The sequence below is a fragment of the Vulpes vulpes genome, chromosome 3, assembly GCF_048418805.1.
Source record: "Vulpes vulpes isolate BD-2025 chromosome 3, VulVul3, whole genome shotgun sequence".
Classification (NCBI taxonomy): domain Eukaryota; kingdom Metazoa; phylum Chordata; class Mammalia; order Carnivora; family Canidae; genus Vulpes; species Vulpes vulpes.
Genome location: NC_132782.1, coordinates 62,586,615 through 62,603,257, shown reverse-complemented (window position 1 = coordinate 62,603,257; position 16,643 = coordinate 62,586,615). Strand labels below are relative to the sequence as shown.

The window sequence follows — 16,643 nt, the reverse complement described above, 5'->3', positions numbered from 1 at the left end:
TCTCGCTGGGGGACGGGGGCACGACCGGGTCCGCCGGGCAGAGGGCCCCGCCGCGCGGAGGGGGGGGTCTGCGGGGAACCGCCCCCCGCACCCGCTGCTCTGCACCGAGACCCAGGGGTTCCAGGAGCCTCGCGGTTCCTTCGGATGCCCCCGGGGTGCATATGCAAACGGCACGAAATCGGGCCTTCGAGCTTCGCGAGTCTACGGACTCTCCAACTTTTTATTTTGCCGCAACTCCAAAGAGGAAGGGCCTCAAGAGCAGCGCGTCGCCCCGCCCCGCCGCCACCCCGCCCCCGCGTGCTAACACCCCGCCCCCCGCGGGAGCCGGCGGCCTGCGAGCGCGCTCGTCCCGCGCCGACCCTCCAGCCCTCCGCGACCCCCTCGCAGCCCCGCCCCGTCCCCTCCTCGTAGCCCCGCCCCGCCGCCCCCTCGCGCCCCCCCAGCCCCGCCCCGCGCCCCCGTCCCGTCCCGTCCCGTCCCGTCGCGTCCCGTCCCCCTTAGGACTCCCCCGGTCCTCGACAAGCCCAGGGCCCAGCGCCCGCACCCCGCGAGGCACGCCAGGAGGCGTCCAGGAGGACGGCGCGGGCAGGAGACGTCACCAGCGTGCGACGCGTCCCGGACGCGAGCGTGCGTGCGTGCGTGTGCGACGTTTGGAGGACTGCGTTTCCCAGGGGGCCGCGCGGCCCGCCCACTTCCGGCGGGCGGCAGGGGACCCGGAAGCGGCCGGCGGCCGGCGAATCCCGCGGCGACAGGTCTGCCGGAGGGCGGCAGGAGCATGCAGGGCGGCCGGCGGCCCGCGGCGCGCGGCGCGTTCGTTCCCCCGCGGCGGTGGCGGCGGCGCGCGGCGGCTCTCGCGTGAGCGGAGGCCCGAGCGGCCGGCAGCGCGCCGGGCGGGCGGCGGGGCCCGCGGCTGCGAGGCGGGCCGGGCGGGGCCGGGGAGGGCGCCGCGCTCGGCCCGGGGGGCGGCGGCGCCATGTGGAGCGGCCGCAGCTCCTTCACCAGCCTGGTGGTGGGCGTGTTCGTGGTGTACGTGGTGCACACCTGCTGGGTGATGTACGGCATCGTCTACACGCGGCCGTGCGCCCGCGACGGCAACTGCATCCAGCCCTACCTGGCGCGGAGGCCGAAGCTGCAGGTGAGCGCGGGGCGCGGCGGCGGCAGGGCCCGGGGCGGGGGCGGGGGCCCCTGCGCTGTGTCGCTAGGCCACGCGGCTCTGTGAGCCCAGTCGGGGCTTTCTGCTGCCTGGAGCGGAGGTGGGACCTTCCCCTGTTGAGCGGGCAGCCAGGTGGCCCTCCTTTCGGTGGGGAGCCCCTGGGCGGTGTTCCCTACCCGCTGACCCTCCCCCCATGGCCCTTCCAGCTCAGTGTCTACACCACCACGCGGTCCAACCTCGGTGCTGAGAACAACGTGGATCTGGTCCTGAACGTGGAAGACTTTGACGTGGAGTCAAAATTTGAGAAGTAAGAGGCTGGGCCTGGGGCCAGCCACCGGGTGAGGCGGAGGGAAGGGTAGCGCCGCTACCTCACGGGCGTGCCGCGGAGAAGGGCCGTCAGTACTGGGCTGCCAGTGGTGGGACGCTTTCCCCGCGGCCCAGGGGGAACCGCCAGCCGCCGAGGAGGACTCTCCCACTCAGGAGGTAGCTTCACCAGGCGCTGGCCACGGGATGCAGTTTCCAGCGATGAGCCAGGGGTGAGCGTGGCTGCAGAAGGGTTGGCAGTTTCCCACAGCAGACAGCTTGTTTCTTCATAGCTGACGTAGCTCTTAGGTCTCCGTATGAAGAAGAAATAGGGCAGAGGAGAAGGTTTTGTAGGAGACGGTAGTTAAGGGAAATGTAAGTATAGAGGCATAAATGCTAGAATACACAGTGACTTTTAGAAGTTGTGTTTGTTATATGGTTCCAGTTACAAGACTTTGCACGGATATGATTTAAAAAGCAACTTGCGGGGCACCTGGGTGGCTCAGCAGTTGAGCATCTGCCTTTGACTCAGGGCATGATCAAGCCCCACATCAGGGTCCTTGCCGGGAGCCTGCTTCTCCCTCTGCCTGTGTGTCTGCCTTTCCCTCTCTCCTTCTCTCTGTTTCTCATGAATAAATAAAATCTTAAAAAGAAAAAAAAACAATTTGCTTGTCAACAAGGAGTCTGTATTTCCTCTAAGTGGGCAGGGAGGTGTCAGAAGTGACGGGATTGTAGAAGGCAGGTCCTCTGGCCAGCCCGCCCCATGCAAGAGCTGCGGGAGGCAGTGCAGTGCAGTGCTCAGGGACCCGGTGAACTCAGGTCGGCTTCTGCCTGCCTGGCCACCGCAGCCCCGACATCGCTGAGCACCAAGAAACAGAGGCAGCAGTGCAGATGTATGCGGTGCTCGGGTGTGTGAAAGCCTGTGCCAAGGATTTCATAAGTCCTGGCAGGGGGGTTTCAGTGGTAGTCTTTCTAATCTAAATTAGTTAGTTTGAAACCCCATAATTTACGAAGATATTTGAATAGTCTGCCCTGTGTGTACAGGTGCTTGCAGTTAGAAAACGGTCATTTCTTTTGTTTTAGGACAGTTAATGTTTCTGTACCAAAGAAAACTAGAAACAACGGGACGTTGTATGCCTACATCTTCCTCCATCATGCTGGCATTCTCCCGTGGCATGACGGGAAGCAGGTGCACCTGGTGAGCCCACTGACAACCTACATGGTTCCCAAGCCAGAAGAGGTCAATCTGCTCACTGGGGAATCCGCTACGCAGGTGAGTGCATGAGGTCACTGACTGGATGAAGCCTGCGCTCTCCCCCGTGGAATTCACACACACGTGTTTCTCCATGTGCAGTGTGTCTGGAACTGGACCAACCCCTAGGAAGTGAAGCAGTTTGACGTAACAGGCGTGCATCCCTGTTCTTCATCTAAATCACTTCCCCTGGGTTTGCAGATAAGTTTTGTGCCAAGTTAGTCATATACAGTTTAATCCAGTGATAGATTACTTCTCAGGCTTTGGGCCCCCTCCACCTGCAGGGAGCACGTGTGCGCCCCAGTGGGGTATGGGGCGTCCCTTCTGCAAGGCTCAGGCACCGACCTTGGGTGGAGCCGGGAGAGCCCTGCACCATGGAGATAGCAGGCCGACTCTCCAGTGCTGACATTGTCCTTCACGATCATGAAAGAGGGACTTGAGTGGGACACATTTTGTATCTCCATAGAACACTGCGTGTACAGGGAAACTAGAGTTGTCTTGGGTGATTATTAACAAAGCTGTGCATAAAGCAGAGGAATTCTGGTGCTCAGGTCTGTGTGCAACAAGGTGAGGTCCTTTAGAAATGAGGAATGTGGCAGCTCTCCAGGGAGTGTCCGTGAGGCGCTCCATGCCGTGGCTACTTGCAAAGAGTCCCTCAGCTCCTTTTCATGGGGACAGTATGGCCCTGCCTCTCAGTGCCTTCCTGGGGCCTCAGGGTGGTGGACGTTAGGGGTGTGAAGGGCTCTCTGGAACATACAAACGCCAAGTAAACGTTTGCTGTTAGTGTTACTTGGAAAACCGTTTCTAATGTAAGCTACTTTAGCTGAACCGCGGGTGTCTTTTTAGGTGGGACACACAGTAAATGACCCGATAGCACACGATGTGTCCATTAGATCTGGACGATGGCCCTGGCAGTCATAGCTGCCTTGCTGACTAGCTCTGTGGAGGACGGAGGCTCAGCCCTGACCCCTGTCCTCCAGACGGCTTGCCAGACTTGGTCTGGGTGTGATCTCCTGAGTCTCGTTGCCAGCCACAGGGCTTAGTCCCAACTCCCCATGCCTCCTGCAAATGTCCCAGGACGCCCCCTACCTACTCAGGATTCCTGAGACGCAGGTCAGCCCAAAGACCTGAAGCGGGGTCAACGTTGCAACGTAGCAGCCCTGTGGCTCGTGTTGAAGGAAGTGAGGGGTGTCCCTCTAGGGGAGCTGGCAGCTGCGGGTCCCTCCACACTGTGCAAGGCACTGCTTCCTGGTTGTGCCGTGTCAGTATGCGGTGGTGGCTCCCCAGACCGGGCCCAGGGACAGTGCCCCTCCTCCCAGCACCAGGCTCTTCTGCTGAGTCACTCCTTCCATTCAGCATCAGATAGAAGCAGAGAAGAAGCCACCGAGTGCCCTGGATGAGCCTGTTTCTCACTGGAGACCAAGACTAACACTGAATGTGATGGTGGACGACTTCGTCTTTGACGGGGCCTCCCTACCTGCTGACGTCCATCGGTACATGAAGATGTAAGTGCTGCTGGTCCCATCGGGGAGGCAGGGGTGGTGTTGACCTGCCCAGCCTCGAGTGTTGCTCCTTCATTCCTTGAGCTGGCAGCAAAGAGGTGATCCCAGTGGTGTGGAGGGTGGAGGAAGCCTGTGGGAGCCCAGCCTACCAGAATCCAGAAGCATGGGCCATGCCTACATCTCCGAGCCTCCCTGGGATAAGAGGCCCACAGGGCCTGCAGTGCTGCCTGGGGCACCCCCGAACCTTGTCCCTCTTCTTGAAGTAGTGCTGCACCCATTTGAGATTTGTGTTTTTTGCATATTGATTACTTCTGTCAGGATTCTGCATTTTGCTTTAACTTGTTTTGCTTACGTTAACTTAAAAATCAGCATTGAGATCATTTTATGTCATTGGCACTACTTAAACATGAGTATTAAGGTTGCGTGACCAATTTAGACGGTCCTGCATCTCCATTCTTTGGGGAGCCTGCTATTACATTTACATGTGGTAGTGGTTGTGCCGCTCCTAGAAATGGCTGTGGAGACTTGTTTTCCTTTTTCACATGTCAGGGGTGACTGTGGGATTGTCACAAGAGTTTTTTCCTTTTTAAATTTTAAAGATCATTCTTGAATGTGCAACACAGTTTCACGATTAGATGCCTGAAGGGTACAAAAGGGTTAGGAGAAGTCCTCCACTCTTAATCTCTGGCCCTGGACTCCTCCCAAGTACAGAAGGCGGGTGGGTTTTTATTTCCGTTGTCCCTCTGCATCCCTGGACCATCCGTGTCCCGGCCTAGGTGGGCTCGTCCCTCATGGACACCCTGAATGGTATTCTCTTGGCCACTGGGGTTTCACTCCCATGGCTGTGACTTCAGGCAGGAGCGGCTGCTTAGAGCCCTCTGCTTCCCTGGGGAAGGTGTGTCCTGAGACTCTTTGACCTGAGGCACATCCGGCATCTCGGCTACATCTGGTTTCTCTAATGGTGAAAGCATCCGTGGTGACCTTGAGAACTGCTTTGCTCCCCCAGGATCCAGCTAGGGAAGACCGTGCACTACCTCCCCATCCTATTCATTGACCAGCTCAGCAATCGGGTGAAGGACCTCATGGTAAGTGTTGCTCCCTCTTGCCTGCCATGGCCCTGAGCCTGTGGCCACCCCCTTGGCCTGCAAGGCCTCATCCGCGGCGTTTCTGACTTGGCAGGGGTGCGCTCTGGGTTAGCCTCTGACTCCCTCCCCCAGCCCTGGTGCTCACTCTGCTGAAAGGATCTGGAAAGGTTCTGTATGTGGTGTATGGATGGCGGGTATGAAGAGCTCACGGGAGAGCCAAGTGTTGAAAACAGCTCACGAACATTGTTCCGTTGAACCCTGGTTGTTGGGCTTGGAAGTGCAGAGCAGCTCAGAGAGGGCCCTGGGCAAACTGCCCCCTTTAGGGGTGGCCCCACATGGTATCGCCATCCACCTTGGATCCCTTGGGCCTTCCCCCCACCCCCTCGGGGTGGCCCTGGTCAGGGCTGAGCGCAGGAGTAGAAGGGAGCTCGTACCCTGCCCCCCAGGGCGGATCGGAGGGTCAGCGAAATAGCTGACTTCCAGGCCGTAATAAGGTGACTGTTCATGCAGAAGGTGGCTTCTGCACCAGGCCCTGTGCCACACGTTTCACAGACGGTCTGGTGCCCTGTCCCCGGTCCTGTGGCAGGGTCACTATTGTCTGTGTCCTGGGAGTCATTAAGGTTCACAGCTGAGCTCTCTGGCCTCATTGGGCAGAGCTGGACTGGGTGCCCTGCTCTGTGGCTCCTGGTCACGTCAGAGTCGTTTGTGGACATTTGCCAGGATGGGAGCCGTGCGCTCAGCCAGTCTGGAGTAGATGAGACGCTCGAGCCACCCAGTGGTGAGCAGGAAAGGGGGCACCTGACCTGGGCTTGGCTCTTGGGCCCCGCCCCAGCTCTGCTGCCTCCTGCTGGCTGAGGAGCTCAGAAATGACCATCACTCTGCACCTTTGCTGACGGGCCTGTGCAGTCCCTAACTTGTGGGCTCCTGCACTGCCCTGGCCGGCTCCTATACCTACAGGGCCCATAGGCCAGAGTGGGCATTCACTGTCCCCTGCTGTTTTCTGGGGTGTTCTCTGGTGCTCTGTGCAGACCTGGGGCCACGCTGGTTCTCCCGAAGCGCCGGTCAGTGCTCTCTGGTCCCTGCTGCTGAGGCCCTGGTGCTGTCCTTCCAGGGGTGCGGGCAGTCAGGACAGGCTGGAGGCTGCGGGTGGACTCAGTGGTCTCCTGTGATGTGGCGCTGCCACTCAGACACGAAAGCAAGCACACAGGCAGTCAGTGGTCCTGCGTTGTCTTTTGGTGACATTAACACTTTGCGGCAGTGGGAGCTGTTTTCTGGAATGAACACCAGCTCTGGGGGACAGCCAGCTCTGGGGCTTAGGCAGTGGCATCCCTGGGCTTGGGCCTGGGGTGCGCTGCCCCGGGTGGGGTGGCTCTGCACCTGGGCCTGGTGTCTGGTCTGTCCTGCTCCTGCATGCTCGGGTTGCTGGGCTGGTAACATCTGTGTTCACTGCCAGGGGTCTGCTGAGCAAGCAACAGGCAGTGAATCAACACTGGGTTACGTGGTGTTTGGGACGTGGTGCTCCTTGGGGGAGGGGGTCAGTGTGCCGGGGTGCCTCCCCCCACAGCATCTGGGACCCGGCCGCCACAGCCCACATATGCCCCCAGAGCCTGTGATTTCCCTGAGGTGGCCCCCACCCACTCCCAGCAGCTCCTTGTGTCCACATGCACTAGGTCAAGGGTCCCATCTTCCTGAGGCTCTCTGTTGGCCCCATCCCCAGATGGGCTTGCCCAGCCCCACACCCTGCACTCGAGAGTCTCCGGAAGCCCTGGGCCCACGCTGGGTTTCCCCTTGTCTCTGGAGAGGTGTGGAGGCTCTAGTCGGCCCGTGCCTGGCTCATCTGCAAGAGCAGGTTCCTGGTGCGTCCTGGTGCCACTCACGTCAAGGAGACAGGGACAGAGGGACACACAGGCTTGGGGTGACTCAGAGAAGCTTTGAGCGCTTCATGAGGAGGTGGCCCAGGCAGGGCGGAGGGTGAAGGGGAGGCAGGAACCACAGGTCAGGGGGCAGACGGTCGCTGCGAGGGGCCCAGGTGTGAAGTGTGAGGTTCTGTTGGGAAGGGACGGGTGGGCGGCCCCAGCCCTGGAGAGGGTGCCGTGTCACTGCTATCTTCCCTCCAGGTCATAAACCGCTCTACCACGGAGCTGCCGCTCACCGTGTCCTATGACAAGATCTCGCTGGGGAGGCTGCGCTTCTGGATACACATGCAGGATGCCGTGTACTCCCTGCAGCAGTTCGGTGAGGCCGCTGGTCAACCGGGCCCTGGGGGCGGGTGTGACCTTGAGTTCCAAGGGCGGGAAGATTGAGCCTGTGCACTTCCTGCTGTGCTGGTTTAACCTAGGTCTCTTCGGAGTGTGAACTCCAGCCTTCCCTGCTGAGTGTGGAGCTGTCAGCTGCGCGTGAGTGTGTGGTGTCTGTGGCGACAGGTGTGGCTGACCTTACTTCTCTGGTGTGTCTCTCTTCCCTTCTCAGGATTTTCAGAGAAAGACGCTGATGAAGTCAAAGGCATTTTTGTCGACACCAACTTGTATTTCTTAGCGTTGACCTTCTTTGTCGCAGCATTTCACGTGAGTGGTCACTGGGCTGGTGCCTCCATGGGCGCCTGCGGTCATCAGCCAGGGGTCTGCGTGGTACGGCCTGGCCGCCCCACTTGGGGCCTCTCTCCCAGGTCAGGAGAGGGTGTCTGCACCTGGGGCCCTGACCGCCTGAACGACTTGGGGTTTTGTCTACTGGTCTTGGTGGCCATTTTGGAAAGAAATCTAAATTTCATGAGGTCGTTGAAGGACTTTGCATTGTAGGCATTTTATTATATAATCTTATGTGATAATTTTAATATTAGAAATCTAGTCTTTCCTTGGAATTTTTCTTGTAACTAGTGAAAGAAAGCTGCCCCCCCCCGTCATAGCATTGGTGCTGGATTTGGGGTCAGGCTGGGAAAGGGTGGGCGAGGTGGGCCACAGGGCAGGCGTGGAAGCCCTACTGGAGCCCTCCCCAGTGCCTGCTGGGAAATGGTGGTGTTTATTAGAAGGCCAGTGTCTGCGACCGAGGCCGTGTGTTTCTAAGGCAGATGCTCCAGGTAATAGCCAACCAACCGCACCTGGCAAGGGAAGTATCTGGACGTCCCTGTGGGTGTATGGCTGCAACTGCACTCAGAAGCTTTGCAGTTCCTGCATGGTAGACGGGGCGTGAAGCCACGGGTTTCTGGGCACCCGGTGTCCATCTGGAGTGTCCTTGGGATCCGAGTCCAGTGCACACCTGCGGTGTCACTTGATGAAAAACAGCCGTAGGAGCGACATAAGATGCAAATTGCTGTGCGCTTTTTTTTCCAGCTTCTGTTTGATTTCCTGGCCTTTAAAAATGACATCAGTTTCTGGAAAAAGAAGAAGAGCATGATTGGAATGTCCACCAAAGCAGGTAGGTGCTCTCTGGAGTTTTGGCCATTCTCAGGGCATATCTGCTCTAGATAAAGACGCATTTAAGGTTTCTTCTGAAACGTGAAGATTATGGTTATCCTGACAGCCGCCAGCCAGGGGTCCTGCTCTTGTGGGAGGGGCGCCCATGTGTCTTGCACGCTTACAAGCTGGGGAGGGACTGTCTAGGTCACAGAGAACATCGTGTAGGCCCATGACCGCAGACAGAGGATGGGGTGATGGAGGCCGGATGCCATGCCCTCCCTGGCGATGGCACAGATGCTGGATCTTCATGCCCATGTGTGTGTGGCTGGCAAGTATGCGTCTCAACAAAAGAGGCCGTTGTCTTTCTCCCATGGCAACAACGCATACTGGGGTGGTGTAGACTGCTTGGGCAGCCCTTTGTCATCTGTGTCTCAGATTCTGATGTCCTCAGAGTGGACGAGGGCCCCCACTGAGTTCTCCTGGCCCTTCTAGGGAGCAGGGGTAGGGGGATGCAGCAGATGGCTCTGGCTGTGTGTGGGCTGTAGGTCCCAGAAAATGTGCCATGGATGGCTGCTGGCATCCCTGCCCTCTGTAGGCACCCTGGTAGGCTTGGCTCTCTGCTTCTGTGAGAATCCCTGAGGAAGCGGTAGGGCCGGTCAGTGAGCCATAGCATCTCGTAAACTGTGGTCTTAGAAGGAGGTAATTAATTTATCACAGAATTGGTGTGAAAGCAGGAAGAGGTGACATAAGAGTGCTGCGAAGCCAGTCCTAATTCCTGCCAGAACACGTACTATCCAAGTGCTTTCCACGTGCTTGTGTTTGCGAGTGCAGCACATACACATTTCTGTAGCTGAGGGGACTTTGTGTTCAGTGTCGCAGGACATTTGCACAGCCACGCCGGCTCCACTCCAGTTTAGTGGACAGAGGGGCTGAATTACCTGAGGCCTTGTGTATGTGGTTGTGGGGGGTGTGCGTGAGGGGTGGTGTGGGGCATACCTGTGATGGTGGGACATGAGTGTGCTGGGGGTGGTAGGTGGGGTTGGGGGGTGCAGGCAGGGGGTGCATGGGGGTTCCGGGATGTGAATGGGGCACAGCCAGCCCTGCAGCACACACCCTGCTCTCTGTCCCCAGTGCTCTGGCGCTGCTTCAGCACAGTGGTCATCTTCCTGTTCCTGCTGGACGAGCAGACGAGCCTTCTGGTGCTTGTCCCTGCGGGTATTGGCGCCGCCATCGAGGTAAGCTGTTTGGTGTCCCCGGGCCTGTGCTTGGCACTGTGCCCAGCCCTGACACACAGGAGTGATACAGCCCCTGCATGCGCAGGGGCGGGGGCGGAGTGGTTCTTTAGTTTCTTGGGCGCCAGAGCCTGGCAGCTGGTGGTGCTGCCGCTGCTGTTAGAAAAACTCTCCGCCCCCACAGCCATCTGCGGCATGTACCGTAATGTGTTAGATGCAGAGCCGCCAGCTGGCGCTGTGCTGGCTGCTGTAGGAAGTGTGGACATGGTGCCCAGGAGTGTGTCGCCCTGTGACAGCCTGGCTGTGTGGGGCTCAGAAGAGGGGTCCTGTGGGGCAGGCAGCTTGGGGCCAGGCCTGAGGACGGCAGAGGGGGCGGTGGGTCAGGATGTGCTCCTCTGGGCTCTGGCACTGCCCTGTTCCAGCCTGGGCCACAGCTGTGGTCCTGCGACCCTGCCTGTGGGTGCTGGCACACGTGGTGGTCGGGTCAGAGATAGCACTTGGTCTGCCCGTCGAGCACATACCCACTTGTCACGGTGCAGAAAGCCACCTGAGAGGTGGCTGTGCTGTTAGTCCCACCTTGGTGAGGTGATGAGAAGGGGTGGGTCCTCTGGACGTGGGAGACGGCAGGACTTGGGGTGAGGCATGGGCCTCGCAGTGCCCACCAGGAAGAAGATTCTGGTGAACAGGAGGGAGGCAGGTGGGCTGGGAAGGGAGCCTAGGCCTGGGGGAGGACCGCTGGGCTGAGTGCCGGCTCCCATGGTACAGAGAAGAGGCGGGTGGAGGCTGCGAAGAGTGCTGGAGCTGGGCCAGTGGGGCTGTGGCCCGGCTCCTCCTGGTGGTGGGTTCTGGGCACTTCTTGGTCTGAGGCTGAACATCTGTTTCTCATTCTTTGTCATCAGCTCTGGAAGGTGAAAAAGGCCTTGAAGATGACCATTGTCTGGAGGGGCCTGAGACCTGAGTTCCAGGTGGGGGTTTCTGCTGTTAGGACTCTGCCCCCCCTCACAGCCCACCTCCTCCCGCCGCCTAATAGCCGGTGTGCTCATCCCAGAGCATCTGCTTCCATCTCCCTGCTGCGCTACAGTTAGATGCCACACTCAGGACTGGTGACCCTTGGCCACCTGGCTGACCTCTGGCTCACAGCAGCTCCCCAGCAGATGAGTCGGTGGGAGCTCGCAGGTGGAGGCCCCTGGCAGGGCCTGTGTCCACTAGTGCTGCAGCCTGCATAGGCTCCCCCATCAGGCCGGGATGCGGGGGTGCCGGCTCCAGGCACTCCACCCCCCACACGCAGGCCATCTTGATGCTGCCAAGTACACTGTCCAAGCCGTGGTCCCGACCGACAGCCACTGCCTTGGGCTGACCCTTGTACCCCGTAGCAAGCCTTTGCTGTGCCTTCTGGGTAGACAAGGGCTGGGGTTGGCGTGAATTTGAGGTCTGTTCATGTGCTGTGCTTTCGGCTGTGGGGGACCCTATCCAGGAGAAGTTCAGGGATCACGGCACCCCAGTTTTCCAGGTTCTAAATCATCAAGGACAGGACGTTGGTCCTGTTGTAAAGTAGCTTGGTGACTGTACAGTCACTGATGTGAAAACAACACGGTGTGCAGAGGAAGCACGTTTGCTATGGAAGCTAAAGGAATAGAGGTGGGGGGGGCAGCCTGGGGAGGGGACATGCGGAGGAACATGCTTCTGCTCCACACAGCACACGCTGTGGCCCGTGGGTGGTTCTGATGGCGTGGGGAAGGATATGACTGAGGGTCGCCACCTGGGGTGAGCTTCACGCAGTTGGGCTGGGTGCGCCTGCCTGGAGTCCGGTCACTAACAGGATCGTGTTAAATTCTGCGACAGTTTGGCACTTACAGCGAATCTGAGAGGAAGACGGAGGAGTATGACACTCAGGTAGGCGGCAGGGGTGGATTGGGGTAGGTTGGTGGCTGAGGGTGACACGCCCTCAGCAGAGGTTCCCAACATGGGAAAGACTCCAGGGCGTCTCCACATCACAGTTGCTGTGATCTCACATTGTGTCCCTGGGACTCTGGTGACCTCTGGTGACCTGAGGCTTCCCCCACCCACACTGCCGTGGGCATGGCTGCAGCTACCCATTTGCTGGGGTACGCTTCCTGCCTGTTTGCATTCGGGCTCTACTGGATCCCCATGGAGCTCCAGAGAAGCGGGTCCCCAAAGGTGCTGGCACTTGGCCCAGGAGGGCTGTGCAGCTTCGTCCTCCTTGGCCCCTTTGCTGGTCTGCCGTAGGCAGCGGGGCTTTCCCCAGCCAGAGGGATGCTGTTGAGAACGTCCACATGCATCTGGCTGCCCCGCTGGCCCTGTGTGTTCTCTGGGCGTGCGCCGGCCCAGCACCACGCACATCCACTTCCCTGGAGTTGGGCCCGGGTGCCCTTTGGGCTTGTTTCTCCCATTGCAAGTCGGTTCCTCACGGAGATTACCTGTTCCCTGGCAGGCCATGAAGTACTTGTCTTACCTGCTCTACCCCCTGTGCATTGGGGGCGCCGTCTACTCCTTGCTGAACATCAAGTATAAGAGGTAGGACGTCGCCCAGCCTCACGCCATGGCACCTATACCCAGGACGCCTCTCGGCCTCCGTCCTGGGCCTGCCCACCTCTGCCTCCTGTTACTTGGTATGTGGACCGTGGCAGGGCCTCCCCTGGGGGGACCTCAAGACCAAGAACACAGCCTGCAGTGAGGGCACTGAGCCCCCGGGTGGGCCCCTGGTGTCCTGGACAAAGGCAGATGCATCCAACAAGGGGGAGCTGGCTGAGGCCACATGGCCGCTGCATTCGGGGCATGGGGACCCCGTGCAGACGCGACCTCAAGGGCTGGACCCCAGGTCTTTGAGTTGTCAGAGTTCTGACGGAAACCGCCTGGCAGCGCAGGTCTCTGGCCACCACCTGGTGCTTGTGGTCCGGGGGACGGGCTGTCCGTGCAGGTGCTCGGGTGCTTCCACGACCGTGCAACTGGCCAAGGGGACAGGCACCGAAGGACAGGGGCTGCGGGACCTGGCGCGCTGACAGTGCTCTTTCTCTTGCAGCTGGTACTCTTGGCTGATCAACAGCTTCGTCAATGGTGAGTGGTGGGCTTCAGTCTCACCAACAGCATCTCAGCAGGTTCCTTGTGGCTCCTTCACATGACCCCGTGTGGTTTGAGGTTGTGCAGGCAGGACCTCTCCTGCAGCTCATGCTCTGGGGGCCCCCAGACGCCTGGTTTGTCTGCAGGAGCCCCACTCGGGCTGCCTGGGCTACAGAGTCCTGGGCTGTGTGTTTTCTCATTGAAATGGTTCAGGGCCAGGACACGACCCTGTGTACACACACTCCCTGAGGCCATGCCATGGGCTCTGCGCACGGGCGTCTGGCCGCCCTGACCGGCCTGGGTTCTCTGGGTGGCTGAGGGCCTGGTGCAGGCTGCAGAGGAGGGTGTCCTGGAGGTGGGAGTGGCTCTGAGTTGCAGGGCAGCAGCTCTCCTGCCTAGATGCCGCAGTTGCCCCAGCCTGCTGTCTGTCCTCCAGGGGTGTACGCGTTCGGCTTCCTGTTCATGCTGCCTCAGCTCTTCGTGAACTACAAGGTAAGACTGTGGTCTGTCCACGCGCTCGCCTTTGTCTCCTGCGCGGCCATTCTCTGATCTGCTGCGTCTCTCCTGTCCCACAGATGAAGTCGGTGGCTCACCTGCCCTGGAAGGCCTTCACCTACAAGGTCAGTGCCAGCCTGGGGCCCCCTCAGTGCTTACACGGCCATCGAGTGGCACATGGCGGTGGTGGTGGTGGGGTCTCCTCTTGAGTCATGTGCACCGTGGTGACAACTTAAGGACGGTGGTTCTCTGATGTCTCAGCAGTCGAAGACGTTTTCCTGAATTAAAAACCATGTTCTTTTTGGTGATATGTTATCAGTGCGCAGACCAGCCCCTGCCCCCAGGGGCTGTGTCCACACAGATGCCCCAGCTGTCCTGCCCTGGGGGTTGTCCTGGTGCATCCACACACATGGAGCTTGGGCCCATGTGGCCTCTCATGCTCGTTGAGCAGTTTTCATGGGAGGTTGGGTTAAGATGTGTTGTTCCATTTTGTGAAATAAAATGACCGGTTCTGAGGAGCAGGGACGCTTGCGCGTTCCTGGCCCACGTTTGCAGGGCAGCCCTCCCTGGGCATCACAGGCTGAGCAGACCCAGGGCGTGCACTGCGAGGCAGGCGTCTGCATTGCTGCACTTGCGCCTGCCTGTCTGGTGTTGCTGGGACACTCGAGGCCACACGTTGGTGTGTACCGAGCAGCCATTTGCAGTCAGTAACGAGGGTGACTGGGACACAGGTGCCGGGGCAGGTGTCTTCCAAAGAGCCCAACGGCCCGTGATCCCACCTTCCCCCTATCCCATCCCGCCTGGCAGGCATTCAACACCTTCATTGATGACGTCTTTGCCTTCATCATCACCATGCCCACCTCCCACCGGCTGGCATGCTTCAGGGACGACGTGGTGTTCCTCGTATACCTTTACCAGCGATGGTGAGTGTGGCAGGCGCCTGTGCTGCTCATCCCACGGGGAGGGAGTCAGTATGTTGATGGGAGAGACTGCCCCCATCTCCTGGTTGAGAAGAGCTGGTCTCCGTGGCTGCGTGAGCCGGCCCCAGGCGCATCCCCGCATTCCTCACCAGCTCTGTCTGGGCCAGTGCAGAGGGAGACGGTGCAGAGCTGTGTGCCCAGCAGGCAGGGACAGGGGACCTATCTAGACCAGCTTCGAGCACAGAGCTCTGTCCTGATGGTACAAACACACGAAAAACAATAGGTGGGCACGAGGGGACCCCAGAGCCCCTGTCCCATGGCGGCTGGGGTCATTGGGTCCTCATCGCTGAGCCCATGGGCCCCCATCCTTGCAGGCTTTATCCCGTGGATAAGAGCAGGGTGAACGAGTTCGGGGAGTCATATGAGGAGAAGCCCCAGCGGAGGCCCCACGCAGACTAAGGCCCACCTAGGCTATGTGGCGTCAGCCCCTTGGCAGCGGAGCTGGGCTGTCAGCTGAGTGTTTTCGGAGGCCTCTGACGGGGTTCCCTGGACATTACATCTTCTGCGTTGCCAAAACCTGAACGTTTCCCGTTACCTCCTGAGTCCCTTGGCACTGTGTTTGAAAGGGGCCCCCGCGGGCAGACACCCACCCCTGCACCACGCAGGAGGGCCCAGGCCCGGCCAGTGCGCGGTGTCTGCGAGCGCTCCCCACGCACTCAAGAGGCTCTTTAAATCTATTCCTTAGAGACTGGGATCAAATGGCTTTTTCCCTTTTTGTTTAAAATTTGAGTATTTTAAAAGCTTAATGTACGTATGTTTCTATTTTAAAATAAATTTCTCTGGCTGTAACGTTTTCCTGGCCTGGTATCACGCAGAGGGCGTCTCTGCTGCTTCACTTTTCCCATTCTCGAAAATGCATGTGTGAGGCGGGTTCATTCACATGCTTGTGAATGATCCACAGCCCTCAGATCACAAACGTGCTGGTACCTGGTATTGGATTCGTGGCACAGCCACCGGCGGTCAGGCAGGTGGTGTGTTTCCAGAAGTGCCCCGCGTCAGGGCACAGAGGAGCAGAGTGGGCTCCTCCCAGCTAGGAGGTGGGGCCAACCCCGATCTGTGTCTGCAGGAGGCCTGCACTCAGGAGCACGCGTCCCTCCTGCCTGTCCCCACTCATCTGCCACACACGCTGTCGCTGGGTTCCATTCACAGTGGAAATCACACGTGTGTGCCTCTCAGCCTGCAGCCCAGGTTTGTGCGCCACACACAGTGAGCCCAACGGGAAACACTTTGGTCAAAGTTTACCCTCACTTGGTTTCAGAAAGGTGAGCACACGATGTCCTCTGGACCTCTCACCTGCGTGCCGTACCTGCAGATCCAGCCACTGAGGAGGGTGCAGACGTTTCAGCCTGGGGCAGGGGGCACAGCACGGGGGGCGCTGGCTGCATCTTCAGTGAGGACGTCAGGGCGTCCAGCTCCACGTGTGCATTACAGGGGAGGGTCAGAAGGGGGAAAGGGCAGGGGTGGGGGCCCTGCACGTCCCAGACAGCACCTCCGAGTGCGTGACGCCAATACAGATGCGTGTCCTCCTCTGGTCTCCAGCTTAGGTGTGGGCAGGTGGGTCCTGGGCCCCTCCCTGCGCACCTGCCTCTCCAGCCTTCTCCTCCCACCCGCCCCTCACCCTGCACCTGGCCTTCTGCCTCCCACAGAAGGGCCCTGGGGAGGGGGGGCGTCAGGCCCGGGCTCTGTGGTGCCCCCGTCAGCCTGCATTCTTTGTGAGGATCCCAGCAGAGTGACAGTGGAGCGGGCAGCTCTCAGTGACTTGCACAGTCCACACTCAGGACCCACCACCAGGTCAGGTTCCCCTCATCCCTCCTGGCTGGTCGTCTGCAGAAGCCATGTGGTGACCTTCATGCCCGTGGCCCCCAGGCCTGTTCTCACACCACCCAGAGCCCCCTTGGACCGTCGGTCCCTGGCTTCTGGGGCTCAGAATCTCCCTGCCTGCAGCACCCCTGTCCCATGTGGCATTCCAGTGCACGGAGAAGCCACACTTCAGTGACTGGACGGACATCAGGGCTCCATCCACCTTGGTGTTAGGTGTCTGTGTGTGTGTGTGTGTGTGTGTGTGTGTCTTCATGGGAGTCAGCGGTAGGTTCCATGGGGCCACACTCCGATGGAGCACAAGCTACTGGCATTAGTGGAGCTGGCACCCCCGTGCAGGATCCAGCACCGCC

The 16,643-nt window shown here is 59.6% G+C and overlaps 1 protein-coding gene across 1 annotated transcript; it reads left to right on the top strand.

The window, feature by feature from the left end:
• The first annotated feature begins 854 nt into the window (after positions 1–854).
• On the top strand, positions 855–15,265 carry CLPTM1L (CLPTM1 like). Its single transcript, XM_026019153.2, has 17 exons — positions 855–1,135; positions 1,360–1,460; positions 2,540–2,729; positions 4,065–4,213; positions 5,217–5,295; positions 7,413–7,530; positions 7,765–7,859; positions 8,622–8,706; positions 9,819–9,922; positions 10,819–10,884; positions 11,762–11,812; positions 12,372–12,454; positions 12,960–12,994; positions 13,434–13,489; positions 13,573–13,617; positions 14,300–14,415; positions 14,787–15,265. The coding sequence occupies exons 1-17, from the start codon at positions 974–976 to the stop codon at positions 14,869–14,871; spliced, it is 1,620 nt and encodes a 539-aa protein (XP_025874938.1). The 5' UTR covers positions 855–973; the 3' UTR covers positions 14,872–15,265.
• The last annotated feature ends 1,378 nt before the right edge of the window (positions 15,266–16,643 follow it).

What these genes read in the sequence shown, in the direction of transcription:
- CLPTM1L (XM_026019153.2), top strand. Translation starts at nt 974, where the DNA reads ATGTGGAGCGGCCGCAGCTCCTTCACCAGCCTGGTGGTGGGCGTGTTC. An exon ending in GTACTCCCTGCAGCAGTTCG is followed by an intron (nt 7,531 to 7,764) that starts GTGAGGCCGCTG and finishes TTCCCTTCTCAG; the next exon opens with GATTTTCAGAGAAAGACGCT. An exon ending in GTATACCTTTACCAGCGATG is followed by an intron (nt 14,416 to 14,786) that starts GTGAGTGTGGCA and finishes CCATCCTTGCAG; the next exon opens with GCTTTATCCCGTGGATAAGA.